We start from the raw sequence: 24,818 nt of genomic DNA on the forward strand, positions 1-24,818 counted from the left end.
GGGCTGCGCGGCGGCGGCGGCGGCGGCGAGGGGAGGGGAGGGGAGGGAGGCAGGGAGGCAGGGCAGGCGCCCGTCAGCAGCCGCCGGCGCCGCGGCGGTCCCGCGCCACCCAGCTGCGAGGGGAACACCCCCTCCGCCCCGCCCGCCACCCCGGAGCGGAGGTGCCTGTCCTCCGCCGGCGCCGCGGGCTGCGCGCCGCCGCTCCCCGCGGCGCCGCCCGGCCCGGCCCGGCCCGCCGCCGCCGCCGCCGCCGCCGGCACGCACGGGAGGGCGGGTGGCTCCGCGCCCCGCCGCCCCCGCGGAGCGACGCCGCCGGGCGCGGGGGCCGCCGGGCGCCCCCCCTCCCCCCAACACCCCGCGGCTCCCCCGGTGTTCAAACCTCTGCCCGCACGCACCGAAACTTCTCTCCGGGAGAGAGGAGACCCCCCCACCCTCCTCCTTCTCCTCCTCCTCCTCCTCTCCCTGCCACTGCTCCCCGCTCGCTCGGAAAACTTAGCGGCTCTCGGCAGAGCCCGGTATCGGGGTGCCCGGGGAGGGGGTCCGGCAGGGGCGGACCGCGGAGCCCGCGGAGGGGGCAGCCCGGCCGCGGACGAGCTCCCGCGCCCCCCCCGCGCACGTACCGAGAGGCACCGAGCCTTCCCCGGGCCGGCTCCCGCGGCGCGGCGCGGCGCGGCGGCGAGCGGGAGGATGCTGCGGGCGAGCGGCGCGGCGCGGCGCGGAGCGGAGCGGCGGGGGGACCCCGGCCGGCCGCGGCTGGCGGCGCCTTTACCTTTGTGCCTGATGCTGCGCTTCCAGTCCTTGGCCGTCTCCCTGCCGCTGACGAACTGGAACTCGTTGGGCGTGAGCCACTCTCCCCGGTAGCGGATAGAGGGTCCCTTGCTCCCCTGGCACAACTTATTGATGTAGAGCAGCGCCTTGTTCTCCCCGCACTCCACCTCGATGCAAGGCTCTCCGTTGTCAAAGAAGGGCTGGAAATCCGGGATGGAGGAAAACCTCTCCAGCATCAGGTCCTCGGGGAGGTGGTGGGGGTGGTGGGGGTGGTGGGGGTGGGGGTGGTGGGTCTCGTGGAAGCCCAGGTACGCGCGGTGGGCAAAGATCTGGTCGTAAGCCGGCGGGTGCGGGGTTACCACCGGAATGGCAGCGGCGGCCAGCGGGGCGAGATAGTCAGGTAAGGTTTCCATGGGCTGGTTAAAAGCTGCCAGGGCCATCTCTTCCCTGTCAAGTCGCTCCTTCTTGATAGCAGGCATGGTGCTGCCGCGCTCCCCGTGCGCCCTCGTCTCTCCAAAGCACAGTGGCTCTAATGTCTCCGGTTCAACTTGCCCCCGCTCTGGCTGGAGTTTGGATGAAATGCGCCAGCAGCAGCAGCAGCAGCAACACAAGCACCTTTGGCGCTCGGGTGCCGGAGGTGGCTGGTATCCCCCGAAGCAGCCCGCTAACAAATCGCCTGGGCTGGGTCCCCAGCAGAGCTGTCTGGGATCCCTCTCCCACGGAGAGGCTAATGTACCGTAGACCCGGGAGCTGCTGTGTGGCTCGCAGATCTGCCCCTCCGGACTAATACCTGACATCTCGGAGAGGTCTCTGCTGCCGTAGACATTATTTTGGTTTAAAAAAAAAATGCTTATTGATTCCCCTAGATCGACCCACCTTCTCACCAGGCTGGAGGGTTCCCCGCCGCCCACCCAGCCCCCTTTCGCCCTTCCCCCCTTCCTTTAAACTGACACCTGGTTTATTTATTTATATGCAATAATTAAAATTAAACGCTGCGCCCCCGCCGCCACCCCGCGATCCACTTCCCTCCCCTCCTCCGCCGGCGCCCGCCGGGCGCGGGAGGACGGAGCCCCCGGGGGCTGGACGGTGCCGGCTCTGCTCGCTCTGCCCGCGGGGCTCCAGACACCCGCGCGGAGAAGTTTCCCGGGGGCCGCCCACCTTCACCTGCAAAGTGCAGACTCGCCCCGCTCCCACCGAACGCTTTATGATCGCTGCGAGCTGGTATTCAATTTCCACTCCTGCATGGAATTTTTGAAAAACATAGTATTATATTTCATCTATCTATCTATATATATAGTGTGTGTATATATATACATACATATATATATATATATGCACACACACACACACAGACGTACACATTTCTATCCCCAGGAGACTGTACCATTGCACGGAATGTGCTCCCTGTGCAACTGCCCCCATACCCTAAATGCCTCTCTGTGTTGGGCTACTGAGCCGCGTTCCCCTCCGACCCGGGACAGACATATATTGATCTGTGCTCAGAAGTCACAGTATAGTTCAGAGACTCTGACCAAACAAGATTTCCTCCGCCGCCGCCGCCGCTTCTCTAACTTGGCCCATTTAAACAGCAGAGGCGCTTGCAAGCGCCGCGCCGCGCCGGCGGCGGCAGGCGGAGGAGGGGGTGAGCGACGGACGGCGGGGCCGGCTCCGGCTCCAGCTCCGGCTCCAGCTCCGGCTCCGGCTCCGGCTCCGGCTCCGCGGCGGCGCGGGCAGCCGCCAGCCCGCCGGGGGGGCCGCCCCGGCCTCCGGCTCGGCTGCTCGGCGCCCTCGGGGCTCCTGCCTCGACGAGCTCTCTAGGCGCCGCTCGCCCTTCCCGGCAGACTCCCCTTGTGACGAGCTGTACTTCGGAGGGGCAGGCTAGATCCCGCTCCTTTCCCATGCGGCGAGGGAGCACGGGTTAGGAGGCATGCTAGAAACTCGCTTTCCACATGGCACGAGGTCCATGTGAAACAGCCCCAAGAGGAGAACACGGCCCAAACTAAGTTGCATGGTCGTTACGGAGATTTGTCCCATTAATATAATGGAGTTCCCTACCTTTGGATGCTAAGTAGGATCGACTCTGCAGGAAGAATGCCATGCAGATGGGAAATAAAAATAAATGACCCCTTAAACACAGTACAAGAGACATGTCCCACGAGTCTTACAAGGCGGCAGATGGGGCAGTTTTATATCCCATCCTCCCCCAGAACAAAAAAAAAAATCTTAGCTTTTCCACAAAGTGTACCTTCTCATAATTACTTGTTTTCTTACAGGGGAAGATGGTGGTAAGTTAAACTCACCTTCCAGACAGTGAGAAGTGGATTTGCTAACAAGAAAACCAGCCATTGACAGAGTTAGCAAGGCAGTTTCTAAGTAATAAGAACCCCTCACACTTTGGTACCATCTCTCAGACAGTCTCAAAGCATTGACAGGAGGGGAAAGAACACCACCTTCTAGCACCTCTTTAAGAAAGCTGCTTTTAGCTTAATTTTACTGGTGAAGAAACTGAAGCGTAAAGAGATTAAGATCCAGAACGTGAACCCTGTACTCATGCCGGGGTTGTACGGTTACTCATGCAGCCACTCAGTCCCACTATGAGTAACTACAGGCTAATATGGGTGACAAGTTCACACTTGTGCACTAAGTGATTTGCCTGAGATCACACAGGTGCAGTCTTTTGCCCCCTCTTGGCTCTCAGCAGATAGGTACCCCTCTATACGAAAAGTCCATGCCACCAATGGACCACCTGTGGGAGAAGCTATTACTTCACACCAGTAAAGGCAGATGAAACTGGCTTTCTGGGATTCAGCAGGAAATCCAGGAATGGAATCTAAGCCCCAAGTCTCAGTCTTCTGTTGGCACTACATGACCATGATCCTTGTTTCTTGCCCATTTATTCTCAAGAAATACAAGGTCTGGGAGCAATCCTCACTTCTTGCTCTAATGAAGAAGGCAGATATACATACCCATCAAATCCTCTCATTTAGGTTCCCTGGGTCCTTATTCTTAATGCCTCTGATTGCTGGAGATGATAGGGAAGAAACCCCTTTCCATTACCACCTAATGAACCAGGGACAGTGCTTGGAAGAGACTGGGAGACACAGGCACTCTCTGTGAAAGAACGTAAGAGGAGTCTGGATGGAGCTCAGGTGAAAAGACAACACAGTGAGCAGAACTGTTTGCTCTTGCACTTCTAGAAGACCTTCATGGCTGGCATACCTAGAACTGTGGTGAGCTCTCTGCAAGGCCTGGGAACTAATTCAGAAACCAAATAAAGGCTTCATCTTCTTTGTAACTTGGCTCCATGGGACTGATTTCTTTTCCTTTTTTTTTTTTTTTTTTTACAGGGAAGTGGATTTTTTTTTCCTCAGAGCTTGCTTTCTTTTACAGACATAAGGGTTACTACTCTTTCTCCACCTTGATTCCTAATGGCAACTTTATCTCCAAGTGTAGAAAGAGCTTGGCCACAGCCCTCTCCAAAGACAGGTCTACACAATTCCTCCAGGAAGGGTCAGAGGAGAGCAGAACGAGAATGTCCCTCAACCTCAAGGAACAAGTCCTTCTGGGGTACTTCTAGACTTCTCAGATCCCTGTGGCTTGGATGCACACTCGAATGCCCTAACAGCACTTTGCATTACCCTACAGTCTGCCCCTAGAAAACAGCTAAGATGAAACTCTTCCTAACCCAGAGAACTTCTATCTACCTTTTCTTTTTAAAGGAAAAGGTGACTTGCCATGAGGTTTTCCCACTACATCTCAGCTCAGTTGCTTCTCCTCTCTAAAGAAACTGGGTTCAAAGCTGGGCCTAGCCATAAGTGGAGTAAATATGCTACTCTTCATGCTAGAAGGGCAACATCTACTTGAATGTGTTTCATTCCTGGGAAGAAAAGGCACTGATGTCAGTCATGATATGGGTGCATTGGCCAAGCTGCGTAGGGGTCCAGCACTGGAAGAGTAAGACCTCATGATGGCAGTCCAACATGAGGGGCATGGGTTGAACCGGGGCAGGGTTTCCCACACAGACACAAGGCATTCTGGCAGCTGTGTAGAGGGATTCAAGAGGAACAGACCTTAGCTGATCCTATCAGTCTCTTATAAGCATGAAAATTTACTACTAAGTCCCCTCCACTGTAATAAAATGCAGGAGCGCTGTCTGGATGGCTGAGTTCAACAGCAGGGAGTCTGAAGTTGTTCAGCTCCTGCCTCTAACATTGGAGCTGTTGGTATTAGTGTAAACAGATTCACCACTGGAGAAGAGATTGGAGAGATCTTAGCAAATCTACACACATACAGTGAGAGAGAGAACCAGGTGTGCTTTGCAAACGCTGAACTAAGGAATTGGAATGTGCTTTAAAGTCTGGGGACACGAGTCACCATGTCTTTTTGTTGTGTGTTTCTACAGCACCTAGCAAAGTGAAAGAACAATTCTTAACTTGCTTGCAGAGACACTGCCACAGTAAATGTAATAAATAGTGATCGTTTTCTAACATCTAGTTCCCCACTTCTGGAATACATCATGTAGGGTTTAAACAAAACCTGGACCTTTTATTTCTCTCACATCAAACGTATCAATGACTGCAAAGAGCTAGCTGTGCTGTAAAGCATGTTACAAGGAAAGATGGTATTGTGCTTCAAGCACAGATCTGAAAGTAAAAAGATAAGGACTTTACTCTTTATTCTGTCACCAGTTTCATGGACAAATTACTTATCCTGGATTGGCCTCCATTATTCTATCCGTAAAAGGAGGGGGAACTTTTTAAATGTAATTTGTTATTTATGTCTGTGACAGTACACCTTTGGGTTTCTAAGTGAGATCAAAGGTCCTTTGTGCTAAGCGTTTTAAAAACTCATTGCAGATGCAAGCCCTGCCCCTCTACAGGAAAGACAGGTTGAGGCTGGGAGGAGACAGACACACAGGTACAAGTAAAATGACCAGCCTGTGTTCACAAACTACTCCAGAGCTTCTGTTCTTGCATGATTCCACCATGGATGCCATATGTGCCATCTCTGGCACCATTTTGCCCGTGCCTAAGCTAAGCTAAACCGAAAGATGCAATGTTCTGTCAGTGTAGCTGCATCTACAGCACAGGTTTTGCTGGCCTTGCCGTAGCAGGTGTGGCATGAGTTTCTCACAACCCAAATGTAACTACACCAGCAGTGTTCTGTCCTGTAGGCCTGACACCAGGAAAGCTCAGATAATCAAACAGGTCTTTCAACAACTTGATCAGTATCCACTGGATCATGTTTCTTCCCCCAAAGAAGCTGGGGTGCTTAGCCCTTTAATGACTGCAAGTCAACAGCTTCTCTCACCTTGCGCTCCATCTTTCCCACTAAATTACCTTGACTCTATCACACCAGCGATGGGAAGCAACAGCCCTGCCCCTGGAATATGCTACCAAAACGCTCTGAGCCTACCAAAAGACAGGAACAAGACCAGTCAAACAGCCACAACACCACTACCTGACCCAACCAATCTCGTGCCTTCTCTACTGTCCTTCTGGAGTTTCAGAGGACATCAAGGTTGTCTAACAGCCAAGACTCATTGCTTTTGTCTCTTGCTCCTTTCCAGGTGTAGCCCAGCCATGATATGCTCTACGCTCGCTGCAGCCACGCTGCCAGAGTCATGCTCAGCAGGATCGGTGTTGGAGGTAATACTAGCCTCAGGCCAGACTGCTTCATTATGAGAGATATTTTGACAGCCCAGCAGCAAGAGCAACAGCAGGCAGGGCAGGAGTGGGTATTCAGGGGAGGAAGGCTAGGAAGGAAGACATTGCAAAGGGCTTTGCCTCTAAAATATGCTTCCTCAGGAACTGCTGGGCTTTACCCTTTTTAAATCTAATTGATACAGATACGAGCCTTTTACACCAATTTATTGGAGTGAAAAGGAGCACCATAGAGCTCAGTAAGTGGGTTTTTTTCTTTCTTTCTTTCTAGAAAGTAGGGTTATGGTAGAATGAGGTTACACAACAAAAAGAGCTGTAAATCGCATACATCCCTACCTAATGCAGGCATTTTGTCTGCTTCCAAGAGAACAGTCTTGGACAGTAGAAGGTAGTTTAAGGAACTCTCTTCTCTTCAAACTATCTACACAAAATACCTCTTCCGAATTCACTTTCCCTACAAGTCCCCTACGAGAAAAGTCTAAGTAGATTGACACTCACAAAACAAGAAGAATAAAATGTGTTTTGGGGAGGGTCAAAGGAAGTGTTATCTGGAAGCCAACAACTCTATTTCTAAATTAGCTGCTCCCTTGTTCTAAATAACAAATAACTTCCCATGCAGGGAACACATTTGATCTTTTTTCTCTAGCTTGGTATAGTGGGTTATTCTGTGCTGTGAACAGTCACCTGGGCTTGTAGCTCAGAGACTTTTGCATGCTGCTACACATAGCGTACAGCAAGAATTACCCAGAGACTGCTGTGCACCGAGAGACCATTAAACTGGCTATCAGTGAATATGGCACTGGACAACCCCATCAAATGATAAAAGGACAGATTCATCTCTCTTCCTTACTGGAAGATCGGGTACACTGTGGTAGCTTAGATCAGAATCAGCCTTGAGATCTCTACAACAAGGAGTTTAAATTCAAAGGATGTAATCCTATTTCTATTAAAACCAATGACAAACTCTTAATGACTTCACACTTCAGCATTCCGGTCTCCTTAATGTAGCAAGAGAGATTGCCCTTCTCTGGAAAGGTTTTGGAAAACAAGAAGTTTAGCTACATTCAAGTGGTGCCTGTGTAGTGTAAAAAAGCACTTACAGAAATCACCAATGGAATAAGGAGTTAAGTATCAAAACTGCAGTCGTATTTACCATTCTCTCTGACCCTTTACTCTTAAGGCAAGAGCCTTCTTCTCTGCAGTTCCAGCCACTGTCCAGTTTCCCTGTGCTTCTGTCTGCATTAACTATACTTTTTGCCCATATTGCAATTGAAATGCATCTTTCTCCCCAGTCTCTTCCTCTCTCCTCAGATGTTATTTATTGCTAACTTGCAACTGTTGTGAAAGATTTGAAACATCAAAGCTGTAATGCAGAAAACCTTCACCAGATTCTTTCTCTCTTCTTTCTGAAGCCTTTGATTGCACCACTCTAATCTGCCCCATTGGTAAGAAAAACTTGTATCAAAAGATGGTGAAGTGATGGTCATGATGTATTAATCTAAAGCTTGGCCATATCCCAACACTTCAAGATCACTATGTGCTACTCCACTTCCCTAACTTCCTGCCTTCCTTCCCTCCTAAAATCATAGCAACAAAAAGATACACTGGGAAACTGACTTTCCAGGTGGAAAGTTGGAATCTATTACTGGGTTAAAACAATAAAAAATTAGTGAACATTGAAAAGAAGATAACATAGGTGTGCCATCCCAACATGAAACAATGCTATAAAAGAATAAACTATGGATCTCTTCCTTAATTCACAAGTGTATACAAACGTGTGTGTGTGCACACACACAGAGTACACTTGTTTAGACTAGGCAGATGAACTTTGTTAGCTAATCCTTTGGAAGGAATGTGTCAGGAAAGTCTAGTGTAATCAAGGTGTAACCGCTTTTAATACAACCTAGAAAGGACAAATTAAAGACTAGGTAGAACCTGCCCTGACCAATTTAGAAGGTGCTGAAGTATAAACCACCTGAGCTGGCTTACAGATTTCAAACACATTAATTAGAGCTAACACATTCTAAAGCCTTTAAGTCATTGGGCATTTCTGCGCACAGGTTTTGTATTGTTCTAATTCTCCTCCTTTCTAGGAATTGATGTAGTGTAGTCAATGCCCTGGTAATAACGGGATTAGCATATATCGCCTCTCTGCTGGTATAACTGCACTCCACTAGAGAGCTGTAGAACTTTCACTACAAATGTTTCTGAACAATTATTGTTACAGCAATGTAAAACTTTATGTATGGATAGGCCCTAGTATGGGCTATGTCTATACTGTGATTTCAGCAAGTTTGCATCTGCTACAGCTAAATGTTATTACATTTACACTGGTACTCTGAGCAGACATCACATAGGAGCTGCCCCAATATAGACCTATGTTTCCATAGTGATTTCTCACTGAAGTTTGTTCTGCTGTACTACTTCTGCAATTGTTACTTGAACTATCTAGTTAGTGCTGGTATAGGAAGGCAATCACGCCTTCAGCTTCACTGTGACCAGAGCTCCTACGTTGGCTCTTCTACAGGTTTATCGTATTTGAACATGTTCTGGCAAACTTACCCAAAGATACACATATGAATAGTCACAGGCATATGCAGACTCTCCAGTGAACTCATGGAGACAAAAACACACATAAATGACTTTGTACTCACTCACTGCTCACTTGCACCTCCGTCATTACGAATAAAAGCCGGGCCAGGACCACATGAAGACTTGTCTTGTTTGGGTTTGTTTTTCTTTTCCTTTAAATCTTACATGCCTAGAAAAAGAGACTCATTCAAGTAAACCTGTTGCCATGACTACACTGCAACAGAATGCTTTAATCAAACAAAAAATTTAGATAAGATATAAGAAAAGAATAACAAAAACACAACAAAATAAAAGGAATTTCAAAAAATATGTAAACAGGCATTTACGCATTTGAACTGCTCACAATGATTTGAATTCCTTGGAATACGAGCAACTCCTCTGCTCCTTCCCTTGCTCTTGCTTCATAGCAAATGCAGCAGGCTTGTGGACAAGAGAAGTGGCCTGCTGCAACTAGTTAACATTGAATTTTATCTGTTTGTCAGACTTCCAAACTTGAACTTTTCTACATGCGATCCTTCTAAGTACAACCATTTTTATGGTTTTGATGGCTGTGTTTTTTTCCTCCACCTATCTTCCTAATGTAATCAGGTTGCAGACACAAGGACTAATTTAGTGTCAAACTTTCTATAGTTAAATACCTGGGTAGAAAGCAGTAGGAAGGCTGAACAAAAAGCACTTAATTCAGCTGCAATTAATGCTGATCATTCTATACGTGTTGAGATTCTTGTGGATTTGTGCCTCTGTGTGCGTGTGTATCTCTGAATGGGTGTTTGCATATTAATACGTGTGTACCTTATCAGAGGATTTCTCTGGAGGGGTGTCCTGCTGCTAAAGTGAGATTATCCATCTTGCTAGCCAGACTTCCACAGAACAGCTGTATGGCTCAGCACGCTCTTCCTGCACAGCCCGGCTCCCACCAGACAATGCAATATATTTTCAAAGCCAATTCCTTCACAGCCCCTTCTGCATGAACCCTGACACGCACCATATACAGGCACCTGTACACTGTGTACACACTCAGGACAGGAGAACTGGGCAAATAGTGCAAAAATGATGTTCACTATTCAGGAATGCTTGGAGCTGACCATGTTCAAATGCCCTTACTATGGCCACCTAAAGACATTTGAAAAATGGTCATTTCCAGGGAATACCAGCATTCTTCCAAAATAGAAAGCTGATGAGCAAATATGGTTATTTGCTGTACACAATATATCAGTTACAGTTTTCTGTTTTTCTCAAGTTCAATAACTCAATCACTGAGCAAAAACAAGTAATTGTGAGCCATAACACATCACAAGTGGCAAATGCAGAAATGTCAGAGCAAACATCTTGATGCCTGATGCTTAAAATTCTTCATCCAAAACTGTCTGGCAAATACTTGCAAATAACTAATTTGTTTACAGCAGGAGAAAAAGATATTGTTCATCACATACATCTTGCTTGTCTTAGCCAAAGCTAATCTGTACCCAGATGTGGCACAAGCCATTTTCACTAACCCTTCACACTCAAAAGGGTCACATGCAAATAGATATATTGTCAGCACACGTTTGAAAAACTACTCTGTACACTGTCACAAACTTTAAAGTTTTGCTCCAAGAGGAATGGATAAAAAGGCACTTTGAATACTGCACAGTTCACAAAAGCTATCCCTTTTAGCTGTTATCTGTAGCACAGAGTTAGCAATAGCTGCGGATAAAATGATGGGAACGCTACAGGACTGTGGCAACTGACACACGCAGTAGCAGTGACAGCCTGGCATCAAGGATCACCAACTGTTTGACACAGCCATACAAAGATGCACAGGCATGTGCACTCAGAAAATAGATCCTGGGTAAACAAGAGAGTAGATTTTATCGGTTTTGTGCCCTGAGAAAGACCAAAAGAGCTAAATTTCAAACCTGAGGCTCAATTTGTGAGAGACAGTCTGCTGAAGTATTAGCTTGGCTTTATGGGAGCAATCATCAGAATTTCAGTTGCTAACGTTCCAGCCATATGGTGGCTTGCATCCCATCCTCAGCAGACTAACAGATGTGCCAGCAGCTGAAGGGGCAAAGAGCTGGGTTCTATCACACATTTCATTTTTCACTACCCAAAAAAAACTTACGAGGAAGTTAGAGCCAATGACTGAGGGTGAGGATTGGGAGAAAGAGATCTTTTTAAGTTCCCCTCTCCCCTTGTAAGTATATCAAGTATGCAGACGCTTCGTACATGTGCTTTGCAGCCAGAAGCAATGCTGGCATTGCTTCCACTGTGCGCAGGTTAAGGCTGTACTCACCCTAAAATAAAAAGTCTAATCCATTGTAAATACTCAGAAGACACTCAAGTCTATTAGCACCCAGCTGCTTGTTTCTTCCCTTCAGTTTTTAAAGGAGTCTGTCTTTGTAGCACAGCCTCTAATCACAATTACAGCAAAATGCTGATTAAGATGCAGATGGGAACATCATAGGAAACAAATATAAAATTGTCTTGACAAAGTAACTGAATACATTTATAGGTAAGGTATTGCTTTTAATTAACCTTAATTTCCAAAGAATTATTACTTGCTCAAAAGAAATCTTTATGTATCCGTGAATTATTGAGTGCAAGATTCTCCCCCTCTCTTCTGTTAATGCCTCAGAGAGTAGAGCCAGTATAACTCATCAGGGACTTTGCTGCATTTCAGTGAAAGAAGGCTCATTGTTCCAACATATTCAGGGTTTTCATTATAACCACATAGATTATATCAATTCTCACTGAGTGAACCTGGAAATCAAGTCCCACATTGGATTAACCTACAGACTAACTTAAACATGCTGTACTTCCCAGAAGTAATCTGTGTTTGCACATGTGTACATAAAGACATATACACATTGGCTGTATGCACACCTATGCAGTTATACCTCAATCTAATCAGATTTGTAGTATGCTTCTTGAAATACAGTAATGCAATCTGAGCCATTCGTTCCTCTCTTTATAAAACAAATAGGACTCTATTAGTATCTGCCTCGAGGAGAAGTCCAGGAAATAGTGCACAACCCTGGCGAATGGACTTGCTTAAGGATGTTCTTTAGCAAAAGGCTGCAGGACAAATCTTCCCTCCACATTATTCCGGGTTGAGCCTCCCATTCTCCCTACTCCCTCATTCTCCACTATTTCCTACTTCCCATGACTGCTGCTCACAGTATGCATGTGTCCCTATCGTTTGCATCATTCCTCACAGAGGAAATAGCCTGTGTTGTTCCTTTCAGAACCCAGTGCACATGCGGTGGGATGAGATAGGAAGCACGAGATACCACAACTCATTTCATGACAGGCCAGCTCTGGAAGAGCAACTTGAAGTCCTTTCTGGGATGGTTAATGTCTTTCCAGATCCTTAATAATTCTATTGACAGAAAAAAGGTTTTAAACTATTCCTTCATCACCATCATCAAAAACAACTTCCAAAGAAATTTCATAGCCCTTTTCAGCTAAGATATGAGTCTCCATTCTTCACCCTTCGCCCAGGAACCTGAACTACCAGGCACATCAGCTTCAGTCCCCATGTTCAGGATTCTCCTACTCATTATGGTGAGTTTTCAGCTCTATCTCAGGAGGCAAACAAAACCTTTCAGAGGACTAAGACACTCTCCCACCTCTGTGCTCTTGTTCTGTCTAAGGAGTATGCAGGGATGATATGTCCAAGTCTCTTCTAGATTTCCAGCAGTCCTGGAAGCGGTCTCCACGCAGTGCTCAGGGTCAACAGCAAAGCAGGACTGACAAGAGTGTGCATGCCTGGGTGAATGCCGAAGCTAGAAACCTTCACGATTTCAGTGTGGCTGGGTGTTTTACTTCATAAGATGTGGGTTACAAGAGAGGTTGTTAAAGGGAGTAGCTGACAGCCCATCCATCTATGTCGCTACAGTATCTAGGCACTGTTATCTAATTTCAGATTACAGTTGATTATGGAAAACATTTCTTTATAAAATCATTGGCCCTTTAGTAGCACTAATACCCTCTTTTGTGACATTTCCTTGGATTGTTACAAGAGCTAGGGTTTGCACTGAGAGATTTACCAAAACAATTACATAGCTATAGCATACTAGCATAACTTCCACTTTGGATACTCTTCTCCTGAAAGATATATTTTTTTGATCTTTTTTGTATTACGCAAGTGGTGAAAGGCATTATTATTATGGAACAATAATAGAGATCATATGGTTATACCTACAGCAGTTTAACTCTACGGTTAAATTACTTCTATAACTTTTTTCATGCAAACAGACCCTCTTTTTCAGGCACTAGCATTCTCCATTCTTCCAGTACTATGTCACAGAAAAAATTCCTCTGAAAATAGTAAAGAAAATCATAGTGCAAAGAGAGTCTGTAATCAGAGCTCCCATTAGACCAGGCGTTTTGGGACTCTATTTGTCTCCTCATGGAATAGACAGGAAGTGTGACTCTTCCTCCCAGCTGATTTCTGCAAATGTCTTGATCTGTAGCCCATTCATGAGCAACCCACTGCAAAAATTAAATCTTCACATTTCAAGTTGTTTTGCTTAGGCTGGATGTACTGTTCACAAAATGATCTAGCTGTTGGAAGCAGGCTTCCTATATGAATATCTGTAACGACAAATTCAAAATTCCCTTTCCATTTATGTTCCTGGAGTTCTCTTCAGACTTGCTGCTGCAGTAGCTACCATTAAATGCCGCTAAATCAGTAAATCCATTTATTGGAATAGTCATACAGAACTGCAGGAATGAGGCACAAACTTAATCCAATTCAAACCTCTTCTAATCAGGAGAAAATAAACACTCAGCTCTGTTCTCCATGAAACTTAAGTGAAAAAGGGTGGAACTTTAAGGATACATATGGTAAAGAAAAGTGCATTCAAAAAGAAATACAGAAAAACTGCCAATAACTTAACAGGGACAAGAAGGTGAATGGTGTTCCAAACACTCCTTTAGCAAACCACTGAAAACTCCTCTGGGATTGTCCAAGACCCCTGATCCAATATTCTTCCTTCCATCAGCTCCCTGAAACGCTCAGCAGTAACATCTGGAACCCCCATCCAATTATAAGATGAAATACTGGAGGATCAAAGAGATAGTTTCCCAGCTCTCATGAGAACAAGCTGGAGCGTGGGATAATTAGCAGCTTCTGACTGCTGCTAACCACCTCTCCCTCTTTAGCATTTTTCCCTGGCCTTCTTACCTGTATGTACAGTCCCTTTTGCCTCCAGAGTACCAAGTTCCCTGCATGTGTGTCCCTTATTTGACTCGCCTGTCCTGACACATCCCAGAAGTTTATAAGGGTCTCTTCCCTCCTCTCCCCATTAACCAGGAGCAAAGCCTTTTGGGACATATTACCACTATCCCGGGGGGATGCAACAGATGGAAAAAAAAATTGGTTCAGGAGCTCTGGGAACCCTGAAGCATCTGCAGACAAGTAGGTAGCAACAGGACTGAAATACAGTTAAACAATAACAAAATAATATTTACTTTGCTTCTTGTATTCTCTTGTGTCCAAGGGTTTTTGGTCAGGATGAGAGATAAAGTTCACTCTGAGGAGGAAACATTTGCTCCCTAGTTCCCACTTCTTTTGAACTAGCTAATACATTGCAACCCGTGCAGAGGTTTCAAGTCTGAAAGGCACCTTAACAATAGCGGGGACTTAAGCTGTCAGGAGCAAGATTGAACTGTGGGTTGCTTGCCCTTGCAAGAGAAATGTGTTGCATGACTGTCACATGTGGGGACCCTAGAGTTGCATTGCTGGAATTGATTTAAATGCCGACTCTTTTCAGGAAGAACAACATTGAGCAATTCGCCACTGTCTGAGGGGCAGGCTAGTACAGAAGGTAAAGCCTCGACTGGAATCCCACTGTCACAAACTTAGAAGCAAGAGCATTCTCCCCATATGCTGTGGCAATTCTCCACAAGAGTGGGGCGTTTCTTTCTGACAAGTCAACCAATAAATCAGGCCTTTCCCCGATGCTGTAGTGTTCCTGTCACATCATTTAGAGCAAACTCATATCACAACCACAGACACAAAATCCAGGGAGGGACCCCAGTCATACTGACGACTGACAGGGGAAACAAACTGCTTGGGCACACAAGAAATTTGCATGCAAAGAAACAAACAAACTGAAATAAGGGTAAAATGTTAATGAAGACCTGGTAAGCACTAAGAGATCCTTAGATTAAAGGTACCCTAGAAACATAACTCAGCCAGTAACAGCAGATAAGGTCAGCCTAGGGACTATATTCATTTTTATCTTAAAAATCCAACTTTGCATAGAGAGACTCAATAAAAACACAATCAATGTAAATCACATAACAGTGTCACCATGTGGATTTAGAGTCATTCTGTTTCAAAACCAGCACACTACATGGTTGCAAGGGTGTTCCAGAGAGACACAGGTCAGACCCCATTCTCCAGTCCAGGTTGTCCACTACCTGAGCTGTGCGCACACGCGCACACACCCCAGAGCTCTCCAAAGGATATCCCAGGCAATTTATGGTCTCGCTCTCATCGTTTGACCTACAGGCATGACTGAGTGCTGAGGTGAGCTACGGCCCCGTTCTTTTGCAATCCCTTTTCAAGCTCAGCTCTGCCTAGCTACAGGGAGGCTAAGACGAAGAATGCAAATGGAAGACATAACTGGTCACAACGCTCTTTGGGCACAAGCCCACTCTGACCTCTTTGTGAAAGCATGGGCGATAGTTACTGAGAAGTCTGGAAAACAAATTTCTCCCCTTTGCTCGAGTGGACTTCTAGCTGATGCATCAGGAGGTGATGAGCTTGTCTGGGCTATCAGGAGTTTCAGCTCACCGATAGTCAATCGGTGCTGAAGTCTGGGCCGGTCTGCCCCAACCGTGTCTCTGGTTCCACCATGGAGTAGAAACGTGAACAGAAATAAAGCGACTGGACGCCTTTCCCTCTAACTCAGCTCCAGAGCGCTTTTTAACCGCCGGCGTTCCCGCAGCTCTCGGGAGAGCCCCTTCTCCTCCGCCGGCACCAAGTGCCCCGGCGACACGCGTGCCGGTGCGGGCGGGCCGCAGGGGCAGGGGCAGGGGCAGGCTCCGGCCCGCCGCCCCGTCGCTGCTCGGGAACCCCCCGGCGGGGGCCCCGTCGCCGCCGCCGCCGCCGCCGCCGCCGCGGGTTGCTGGCAGCGGCCCCGGAGCCGCAGCGCTGCCGCCGGGGAGAGAGGTAATAAATAACCCGGGGAGCGAGGCGCGGAGCCCGGCGGGCGGCGCAGACTCTGACCTGACAAATACCCACTGGAAAATCATCACCTCCCGCCCCCGGGAGCCTGGAGCCAGCCGCGGCCCGGCCCCAGGCGGGGGGTGGCTGCGCAAACACTGGGGCGCGCAGGAGCCAGCCGGCCCCGCCGCCCGCCCCGTCGAGCCGCGCCGCGCCGCGCCGAGCCGCCGGGGGTGGCGGCAGCGGGGGCGGGCGGGCGGCGGGGCCGCCGAGCCGAGCCGAGCCGCGCCGAGCCGGGCGGGGCGGCTGCCGCCGGGGGCAGGAGAGCGGGGGGGCCGCGCGGCGCCACACACACAGACACACACACAGACACACACACAGACACACAGACACAGACACACACAGACACACACACACACACCGCCTTCCGCTCCGCAGGGCTGCCGCGCTCGCCCCCGCGCCGCGCTCCCGGGGCGCTGCGGAGCGGAGCTGGGGCTGGGGCCGGGGCCGTCCCGCCGCGGACGGGTTTTCCCGTCCCGTGTCCCGGCAGCCGCCGCCGCCGCCGCCGCCGGGGCTGGGCTCCCCCCCGGCTGGGACCGCCGTCCCGCTGCCTGCTCACCTGCTCCGCGAGAGGACAGCACCCGGCTTCCCAGGGGCCGTGAGGAGGAGGAGGGTGGGGGGCAGAGAGGTGCTTCATTTTGCGCTCTGTGCAATAAAGTGTGATTATAAAGAATATAACAGGGAGCACGGCTTGCATTCCAATTGGTGGAAAGCCTGTTGTTAACCATCAGGGAACTATTTATTCTCCAGCCTTACCGATGCTCCTTGGTCAATAATGAAAAGGGGGGGGGGGAGAAGTAGTTGAGGCCATTATAAAGAAGCAATCACATTACAGAGAAGCAGCAGCCCCCTCAGAATCTATGATTCCCTTAGGTCATGTCTGGTGCACTCAGACCACTGGCCACTGTCAGTATTTACCCTGCATCATTAACCCACCGAACAGTTTTTGCTTGCCAAAAATGACTGATTTCTCAAGCCTGATGGCAATCATCATTCAGGAGACAGAGCAGCGCACCCCGCTGCTGAACTATCTCCAGTGATATTTAATAAATAAATAAAATAGCTGGATGGTTGGCCGGCTCCTCAGGAAAAGGGAAGAAAATAAGTGTCTGTTTATTGTGATTGAATATTTGCTGCTCCCTAACTCTGACACTTATTCATACGTGTGACACACGCATACGCTTGCCCTAAGCTCTGTTCAACTCACAAAACATCATTATTTATTGTTTGCCTTGCCGTTACATCTCAGAACCCCCCATCCACCAGGACCTTATTGTGCTAGGTGCTGTACAGACAAAGGACAAAAGACAGTCTTTGTCCCAAGCAGCTGATGCACTCCAAGATGCTGCTCTTCCCTGCACTACTGAATTCCATGTGAGCTTTGCCAGTGTTTCAAACAGGATCAGAGTCAGGCCAGACCAGCTTTAGAAACTTCTGGCATCCAAACTGGGTGCCAGATCAGAAAACCCAAACGCGGTACAGAAGCCTAAGCACAGAGTTTTGTTTCCTTTGCTCTGCCACAGAGAGCTGGTTGCATTTGAAGGTTTCGGTTAACCTCTCCTTAACTCCCCAAAGGCATCATTCCATCAAGGGGCTCCGCAAGCCACCCAGGGCTGCACACAGATCTGATCACCCAGCAGAGATTATTTATGCCAGGGAAACAACTTGTTATAATGCTCAACCTGCACAAAAAGCAAGTTTCCATGTCATGATTTCCCCATATGGAACAGCATTTCACACCGCTTACTGCTGTTCTCCCAACCCAAAGTGATTCTCAGAGCCTTTTCCCGACCCTGCCTTGGACCCATTTCCCCAGCTAAGATTATCCCTCACTGCCTACATCACAGTCACTTAAATCACGGCCAGTAAAGAAGCAGGAGGGTGCAGCACTGTTGTTCTCATGGTTGTCATGGGTTTCCCATAACACAGAAAAAAGACTCTCCTTGCTGTGAAAAACATCATCTCTGGGAAATCCAGATTTTCTGACAACTTTGCCACTTCCTGTGCGCATTCAAAGAAAAGCCCTAGATGTGTTTATGAAGCGTGGCAATGAGGGAGGGACAAGGGTGCAGGAGACCAGGGACAGTGCCGCTATGGCTGAGGACGGCTCATGAATCCTTGGGCTTTCTGGGGCAGAGCTTGCACACCAGATTGCAGAGTGGGCAGAGTACAAAGGGGAAAGCAGCCACTGGGGCACACAAGGAGAATCACAGTCACCCCAAGGAAACAACAACATTTTTCTTAGGGAAAGGTCAAGGGTTCTCTTACTCCTGTGGTCTTGTATCTTCCCCCTTTTTTTTCTCCTGTTACCTGCTACAATCTTGACTGGAGCCCAAGGACTGGCCCAACCTTAAATCCCAATGCGGATGAAGCAGTAAGGCCTGGGCCATAAAAATGTGAACTTCGTACATTTTGAAAATATACATATTTTTTCCCAGTAAAGACAAAAGTTCTGAGGAAGTGAGGAGCACAAGTTTTTGCGCTCCCCAGATACTTAGACACTTCTGAAAGTCTCAATTTGAGACAGCTCCAGTCTCCTTTACATTACTTTGAAGATTCTGGTTCTAGCCTGTGGAGCAGGTTCCTTCTTTCATTTTTCTGCTTTGGGGAGCTAATTCATTCTGTTACCAAAGAGAGGAGAAAACTTCCAGGGTTCTGGAGACACAGCACTTCACTTCTCTGGGGCCTTCAAGAAAGCAGCACAACTGATAAAACCCGGCACCTTCTTGCTCAAAACCAGGTGACAGGTTCTGAAGGTTCTTTCAGATGAACACTGAAACACTGTTGGCAAATTAAAAAGCATTATTTGCTTGATCATTGTTATTTACACATACGTTTCCAAAATGTAATGCTGCCTCCTATGATGTTTCGATCTGTGGAAAAGGCCCTAAATTGTGAATCATTTTAAGAGCAGCACTGAGCAAAGCTGATGTTGTAAAGCAGCCTAGAAAAGTTCCTCCCCTTCTAGAACAAGGATCAGCCTGCTTTATGGACAATCACTAAATGAATCTCTTTTAATAAATAAGATTAAAGTCAAGATCTAGAAGAATAAACAGGAGAAGGATAGACATTGTAGTCTCAATGTCAGAGACAAGCAACTCCTATCGACACTGTTGGCAGTTACTCATACACAGCAGTAGAGGAATCGGGGACCATAACCTTGGATAAAAGCCAGGCTTGGTACAAGTTAAAACCAAATCCTTTTGTTGAAGCCAAGAAATGAGGTTCATTATAGCTTAGAAGAAGAGGGAGACTCACTGCTTGAGGAGAAAGCCTTGTTTCTTCCCCTGTGCTGGGATGCCTATTTTCTTGACATGTGATGCCTTGTGTAAGCTCTTTTAGGGGCAGGGGGTATAAATCATAATAAAGCCATGGCATGGCAAATAAATCATAATAACGAATAATGATACGTAATAAGGATGAATAATATTAAGAGAGGAACTGTGTGTGAGAGAGAGAGAGCATGCATGCACACACACACATGACCACACAAATGCAGAGACAGATAGAAAAGTAGGTTGTTGCTGTTTTTTCAAAGTGCACATTTTTTTCTTAGTAGATATTTTGCTGTCAATGTGTTGACCCCAGCCCCTTTTCACCCCCGTTTCCCTCTTCTCTGTGCCCTGCTGCCCATGGAAGGACAGTGAATAAACATGTGCAGGTATTATACTACTCAGTCATGAACTGACATTACAGTGGGAGTTTAAAAATACCCAGCTCCTACAGCTACTGTGTCCGTCTGTAAACAAAGCTTTCCCTCTGGTTGGGCTTGCATGATGTCACGTGAACAAACCAAGGACCAGGCGTTAGGCTAACCACAACACACAACCAGCCCTTTCCACTGACACTTCCAAACAACCTGGGATAACTCTCTCTCTGCAATGCACACCACCTCTGCGTTCCTTATCTGCGGAGGCCTCTGGTATCTTCCTAATAAAAAATGATTTTGTCCAGAGAGCCTGCCTTGAAGAGCAACAGGGATCCTAACCTGCTGGAGGGGTACTTGCCTGTTTGGGTAAGATACGGTTTCCTGGAGGCTAGAAGGAACTATAGATTTTGTGTTACCTCGTTCTTTCCAAGCAGTTGCGATAGAGAGAAATCGAAAAGCTGCCACCTGGATAGCCCTACATACCCAACCTTGTGTTGCCGAGTAAAGAAAAGTGGAGAACACAGGAACAAATTGGGAGAGGAAAAAAAAAAACCTCAAGGAACCTGCAACATTTGCAGCAAGGAAACAGAAAGGAAAAGCCCCTGAAAGGCCAGCAGGTCCCTTCTTCATGTAAAACAATGCATTTACGCATAAAAGAGTCAGAAAGACAGGCCCATGTCTGTCTGCAAGGGGTGGTAATAAGGGAGGAAGGACGAATAGGTGAGGACACAACGAGAGTGGCACTGGGAGGTGAGAGAGGTTACCTGTAGGTAGGAGTCTTTTTTTCCCAACCTGTCTACAGCACGTGGCAGATTGTTGGAGCTATTCAGAAAGTCACAAGAACAGTCGGATAGGAAGACAGTAGCACTAGGCACTTCAACTAGTTTTAATAGCATGCAGAGTTTGATGCACTTCCCCAATCCCAGGATTTATTAAGGCATGCTTCTGCTTCTTCCACTTCTAAAGCAATAAAGCTCAAAGTGTTAAAGAAACAAGTTGCTCTTTTTATCTCCTTTGTTCTGTGGGACCTTTTTAATCTGAAGCTGTCTGAGTGTGGGAGAGGCCTATGCTGATGGGCTACTGCCTGACTTGTGTGTTTGGGATTTTTTTCTCACCCTTTCATCCTGCCAGCTGCACAAAAGCGACAAAGCTAGCTGTCCTCTCAGACAAGGGGAATCCCTTGCCCCCACACCCAGCCCAGCCTCTGGCACTCCCAAGAACCACTGGTAACCTATGTGTACTGCTGTGTGTGTTTTTTTTGTTTTTTTTTTAACTGCATTTAAAAACCCAAGGTGGGTAGAACTGGTTTGGTGAAAGTCTATAACAGTCTATAATTATAAAAGTATGAATGAGCCTCGTAAAAAGTGGGAGAAACCCGACACGAAGGAAAAGCTGGGAAGCCAGGCCCCCACACTACAGGAAATCCAGACACAACTCTATAACCCATAGGCTTCTGCTAGCACACCCTGAGAAGCAGAAGAAAACAGCGCCCTGCGAGGTTCTGTCTGCACCTGGAAAACATCCCCGCACCTTTGTATCTCTATCTGTGAATTCAGGCTCAGTAGCTGGAGGAGAGTAATCACAATTTTAATACAAATTTAGTGCAGGTGAGAAGGGCCAGACTGCTCAGGTTGGAGAACCTCAGGCCTCTCTTGAATTCTCAAAGTTAGGGGAGCAAAATGGCAAACCTACCACTAACACTATTCTGCCCTCAGGGCATCGCTGCTAAGGTGTACAGCTCAGCTGTAGGGCAACAAGGAAGTTCGCTACATACCACCCACCAATCTTGGCCTCTCTAATGAGGCATCTGGCAGAGCCGCAAGTTAATGCTAATTGCAGAACTGGATTTGGTGATCCTATTTTACTCTATGTGGATGTGTTTGTCAATTCACAGAGAAGGAGGGAATAAATATGCATTAGAGACCATGCAAAGAGGACCTTCAGCCAGGGCTAGAGGATAAGATCAGACTAAGAAGCAAATTTCCTGGTGCTTTAACACTGCAGCAACCTAACTCTTCCTTTCCAAGCCCTTCTCCCTTATAGGTAGACTCAGACTCCTCAGCTCCTTGCAAAGACCGATTATTCTGTTACCCGTGGACTTGCCTATAACTGTTTTGTGTTTGGGTCAACTGATTCTCCACAAAGAGCCTGACTGTGCAAAAACCCAGGGGCAGCTGGATTACCAGCATATCTGATTAGCCAAAGGTAACGGGGTGGGTTGGCATACTTCACAGAGCTGACCAAATTGGGGCTACTGGTCAAAGTACATCCAAAATGATTTACTGGCAGAGTTACCCTGTTCTCGTCCAGTTACGATAAAACAGACTTCCCAGTCACTGAACATTAGCAACAGAAACAGCAAAAGGGAAAGGTTGCTTAGCCAGTTACAAAATGTGTATTTAAAATGCAGAGAGCCCACATTGAAATCCAAGAGAAAATATATTTATCATTATTATTAACAATAATAGGAATAAAACCAGTTTTAATAGCATGCAGGGTTTGATGCATTTCCCAAATTCAAGAATTTATTAGTTTTAAGCCTGTGTGTTTATTTGTTTCTCTCTCTCCAATCCTGCCCCCCCTTCCAACCGTCTTGAATTTTTAATGCACACTGTTTCTAATGTCAGCCGTTTTTCTTGTAAAGGTTTTTTGACATAACTTTATATTGCTACATCCTTTTGTTGTTGCCATTCCCCATCCTTGTTAGAGGCTCCACTCCCCTAATGAAGCTCGTCTCCTGCCAGGATAATAAAAGAAAATAGATCCGGGCTGAAGAGAGCCAGGGTGAGGTGTGTGCATGTGCGTGTGTCTGATTAGAAATAAGGGTGACACAAAATAAGTGCAGTAACAGCCTGTTCTCCAGGGACTCCCACGGCTGTTCCCCCAGATCTGCACAGTATCTCATATACGGTTGGGGGAGGGTATGTATGTGTACACACACATAGTTTGTTCAGATCTAATTTCATATACACACACCAGTAGTGTGGAAGGACACGCTCAAAAGATGTAACGCAGGGGCCAGAGGTATGGGACTTTCTGTCATATAAAAGAAACAGGACTCGCCATAGTCCAGTGACTTTGTAGTCCCTAACTTTTGGGGGTATCCTTTTAGTGTTTCACAGTAACAAGCTGCTAATTAACCCTGTTCAGTAGCTTCCTAGCTATTTTCTCTCTTTTCTCTTTTTCCCCACCCATTTTCATGGGTGTCTAATAAATTAGAAGGCACCTTTACTGCTGTTGCCAGTCAAAAGCACAAACAGAACTATTTTCACAGCCCAGGAAATGCCGAAGATTTCTGCTAATCTGCCTGTAACACCCCTTTCCAGCACAAAACTTCTAAAAGCACAAATCTGCTAGTGGCATGTACATATTGGCCTCTTTCGAGCAGCAGCAGCCGCTGCAAAAAAACATATTGTGGCCTGCGCTAAAGACAAGAGCCCCATCAACTCTTTATTGTCTCCCAGCCTCAGGAACAGCCTTTTGTGCTCTTTCAGGGCAATCCACGGTCTCACTACCAGATAGCAAAAAACCCTAAGATCCTTCTTTCTCTCCTGTCCATTCAGAATAAAAAACGTAATGTCTCTGTAATAACTTTCTTCAAAGGTTTCTAACTACTTGCACAGGCCTTTGTTAACTAAGCCTCACAACTCCAGTGTGATGGAGGTGGTCAGTGATAATGCCTGTCTCCCAGACTGATAAAGAAAAGAGATCTTAAGGCTCCTGGAGACACAAAGCAAGGAAGTGGCAGAAGCAGGGAAAGACCTCAGGTGTTGTGACGCCCATGCCCAGGTCATTCCTCTTTCTGATACAGAGCAGTTTCTCCTCAATGTTAACGCATGCTGAAGGCTATGCAAGACCTCTGTAGCTAATGTCACTTAGCAGAAGGAACCTCCAAAGCACTTTGAGAAGCTCATCGTTATGGGTCAATGCTAAACAAAAGAGGCAATGAAAACCAAAGCCCCCTAAAAAAAAAAAAAACAACATCAACTGCCATTTCAACTTATCTTCCGTTCTGTCTTCCTGCCTGGTGCAGAATTCCAGCAATATTATTCTCTTGTTTCCACAGTGGTGCTTCAAACATGCTTTTCAGCGTTGAAGGCTCAGTATGTGCACGCTCTGCATGCTGCTGGTGAGATGCACAGAGCCAACTCTTTCATCAAAGGTCCTGGGAATCAGGCCTGCATGTTTCAACTGAAAACTCTAGTTTTCTAGCCCAGCAATAGCTGGGATGCAGCTATACTGTTAGCACAGGAAAACAGTACTCTGGCACTTCAGAAATAACAGAACCAACAGAAATAGCAAAGCATTTTCAGCACACAGAGGCCCACCTCTCATTTTCAGAAGTGTTCACTTTGCAGCATGAGTCCTATTCAGAACATACACAAAAACAGTGACCATGGAGGCTGGCTATTGGTCTCTCTCCTTCCCGGTAGTAGGACAGCCACAGTTCGTCTATAGGAAAAGCCTCTTCAAAAGACGTTCACTTGAATCAGTCAGAAATTTGAAAAACGGTCCAGCAATGCACGTATATGTATCCTGAGCCCAAATGCACTGTTACAGATTCCTAATCCTCTTGGATGCTTTGGAAAATCAGATACCTATTAGCTAGATACATGTGCAGCAATATTATCTTGGGGACTAGTTTACTGCACACTCTGACAGATACAAAGAGGACTGGATCTCTGGATGAAATAACAATGAGTGGAGGAATCTGTTTTGACTGTTTCCACTGAGATATCCAGCTTTCAAACATATCAGACACATTAACATGAGGAGAACCTCTACATATTTGTGGCTTTCAACATCTGAAATATTTACGGCTATCTACAGCTCTGCTTAATTGTCTGTAGCAATACCATATACTTTAAAACTCTAGAAAGCCACATGTACTTCTTCCTATCAGACAAATTCTAAAATTCAAAAACCA

General features: G+C 47.0%; 1 protein-coding gene and 1 long non-coding RNA gene across 4 annotated transcripts in view; one reads left to right on the top strand and one right to left on the bottom strand.

The window, feature by feature from the left end:
* The window catches only part of SAMD11 (sterile alpha motif domain containing 11), a 139,790-nt gene extending 130,664 nt beyond the window's left edge, over positions 1-9,126 (bottom strand). The window contains exons 1-2 of the mRNA XM_067311204.1: positions 9,086-9,126; positions 770-1,578 (exon numbers count right to left, since the gene is read on the bottom strand). Of these exons, the coding sequence (XP_067167305.1) occupies positions 770-1,578; positions 9,086-9,111 (835 nt within the window). The 5' untranslated portion in view covers positions 9,112-9,126. The remainder of the gene's footprint in view (positions 1-769; positions 1,579-9,085) is intronic.
* On the top strand, positions 923-14,980 carry LOC136994257 (uncharacterized). 3 transcript variants are annotated; one of them, XR_010886418.1, is made up of 4 exons: positions 947-1,007; positions 6,338-6,416; positions 14,323-14,427; positions 14,783-14,980. It is a non-coding gene; the product is annotated as an uncharacterized lncRNA (long non-coding RNA). The 3 variants fall into 3 exon arrangements; XR_010886420.1 differs by lacking the exon at positions 14,323-14,427; XR_010886419.1 differs by lacking the exons at positions 6,338-6,416; positions 14,323-14,427; positions 14,783-14,980 and adding an exon at positions 3,042-4,063 and having other exon boundaries at positions 923-1,007.
* Positions 14,981-24,818: the final 9,838 nt, after the last annotated feature.

Source organism: Apteryx mantelli, chromosome 26 (genome assembly GCF_036417845.1).
Source record: "Apteryx mantelli isolate bAptMan1 chromosome 26, bAptMan1.hap1, whole genome shotgun sequence".
Taxonomy (NCBI): Eukaryota; Metazoa; Chordata; class Aves; order Apterygiformes; family Apterygidae; genus Apteryx; species Apteryx mantelli.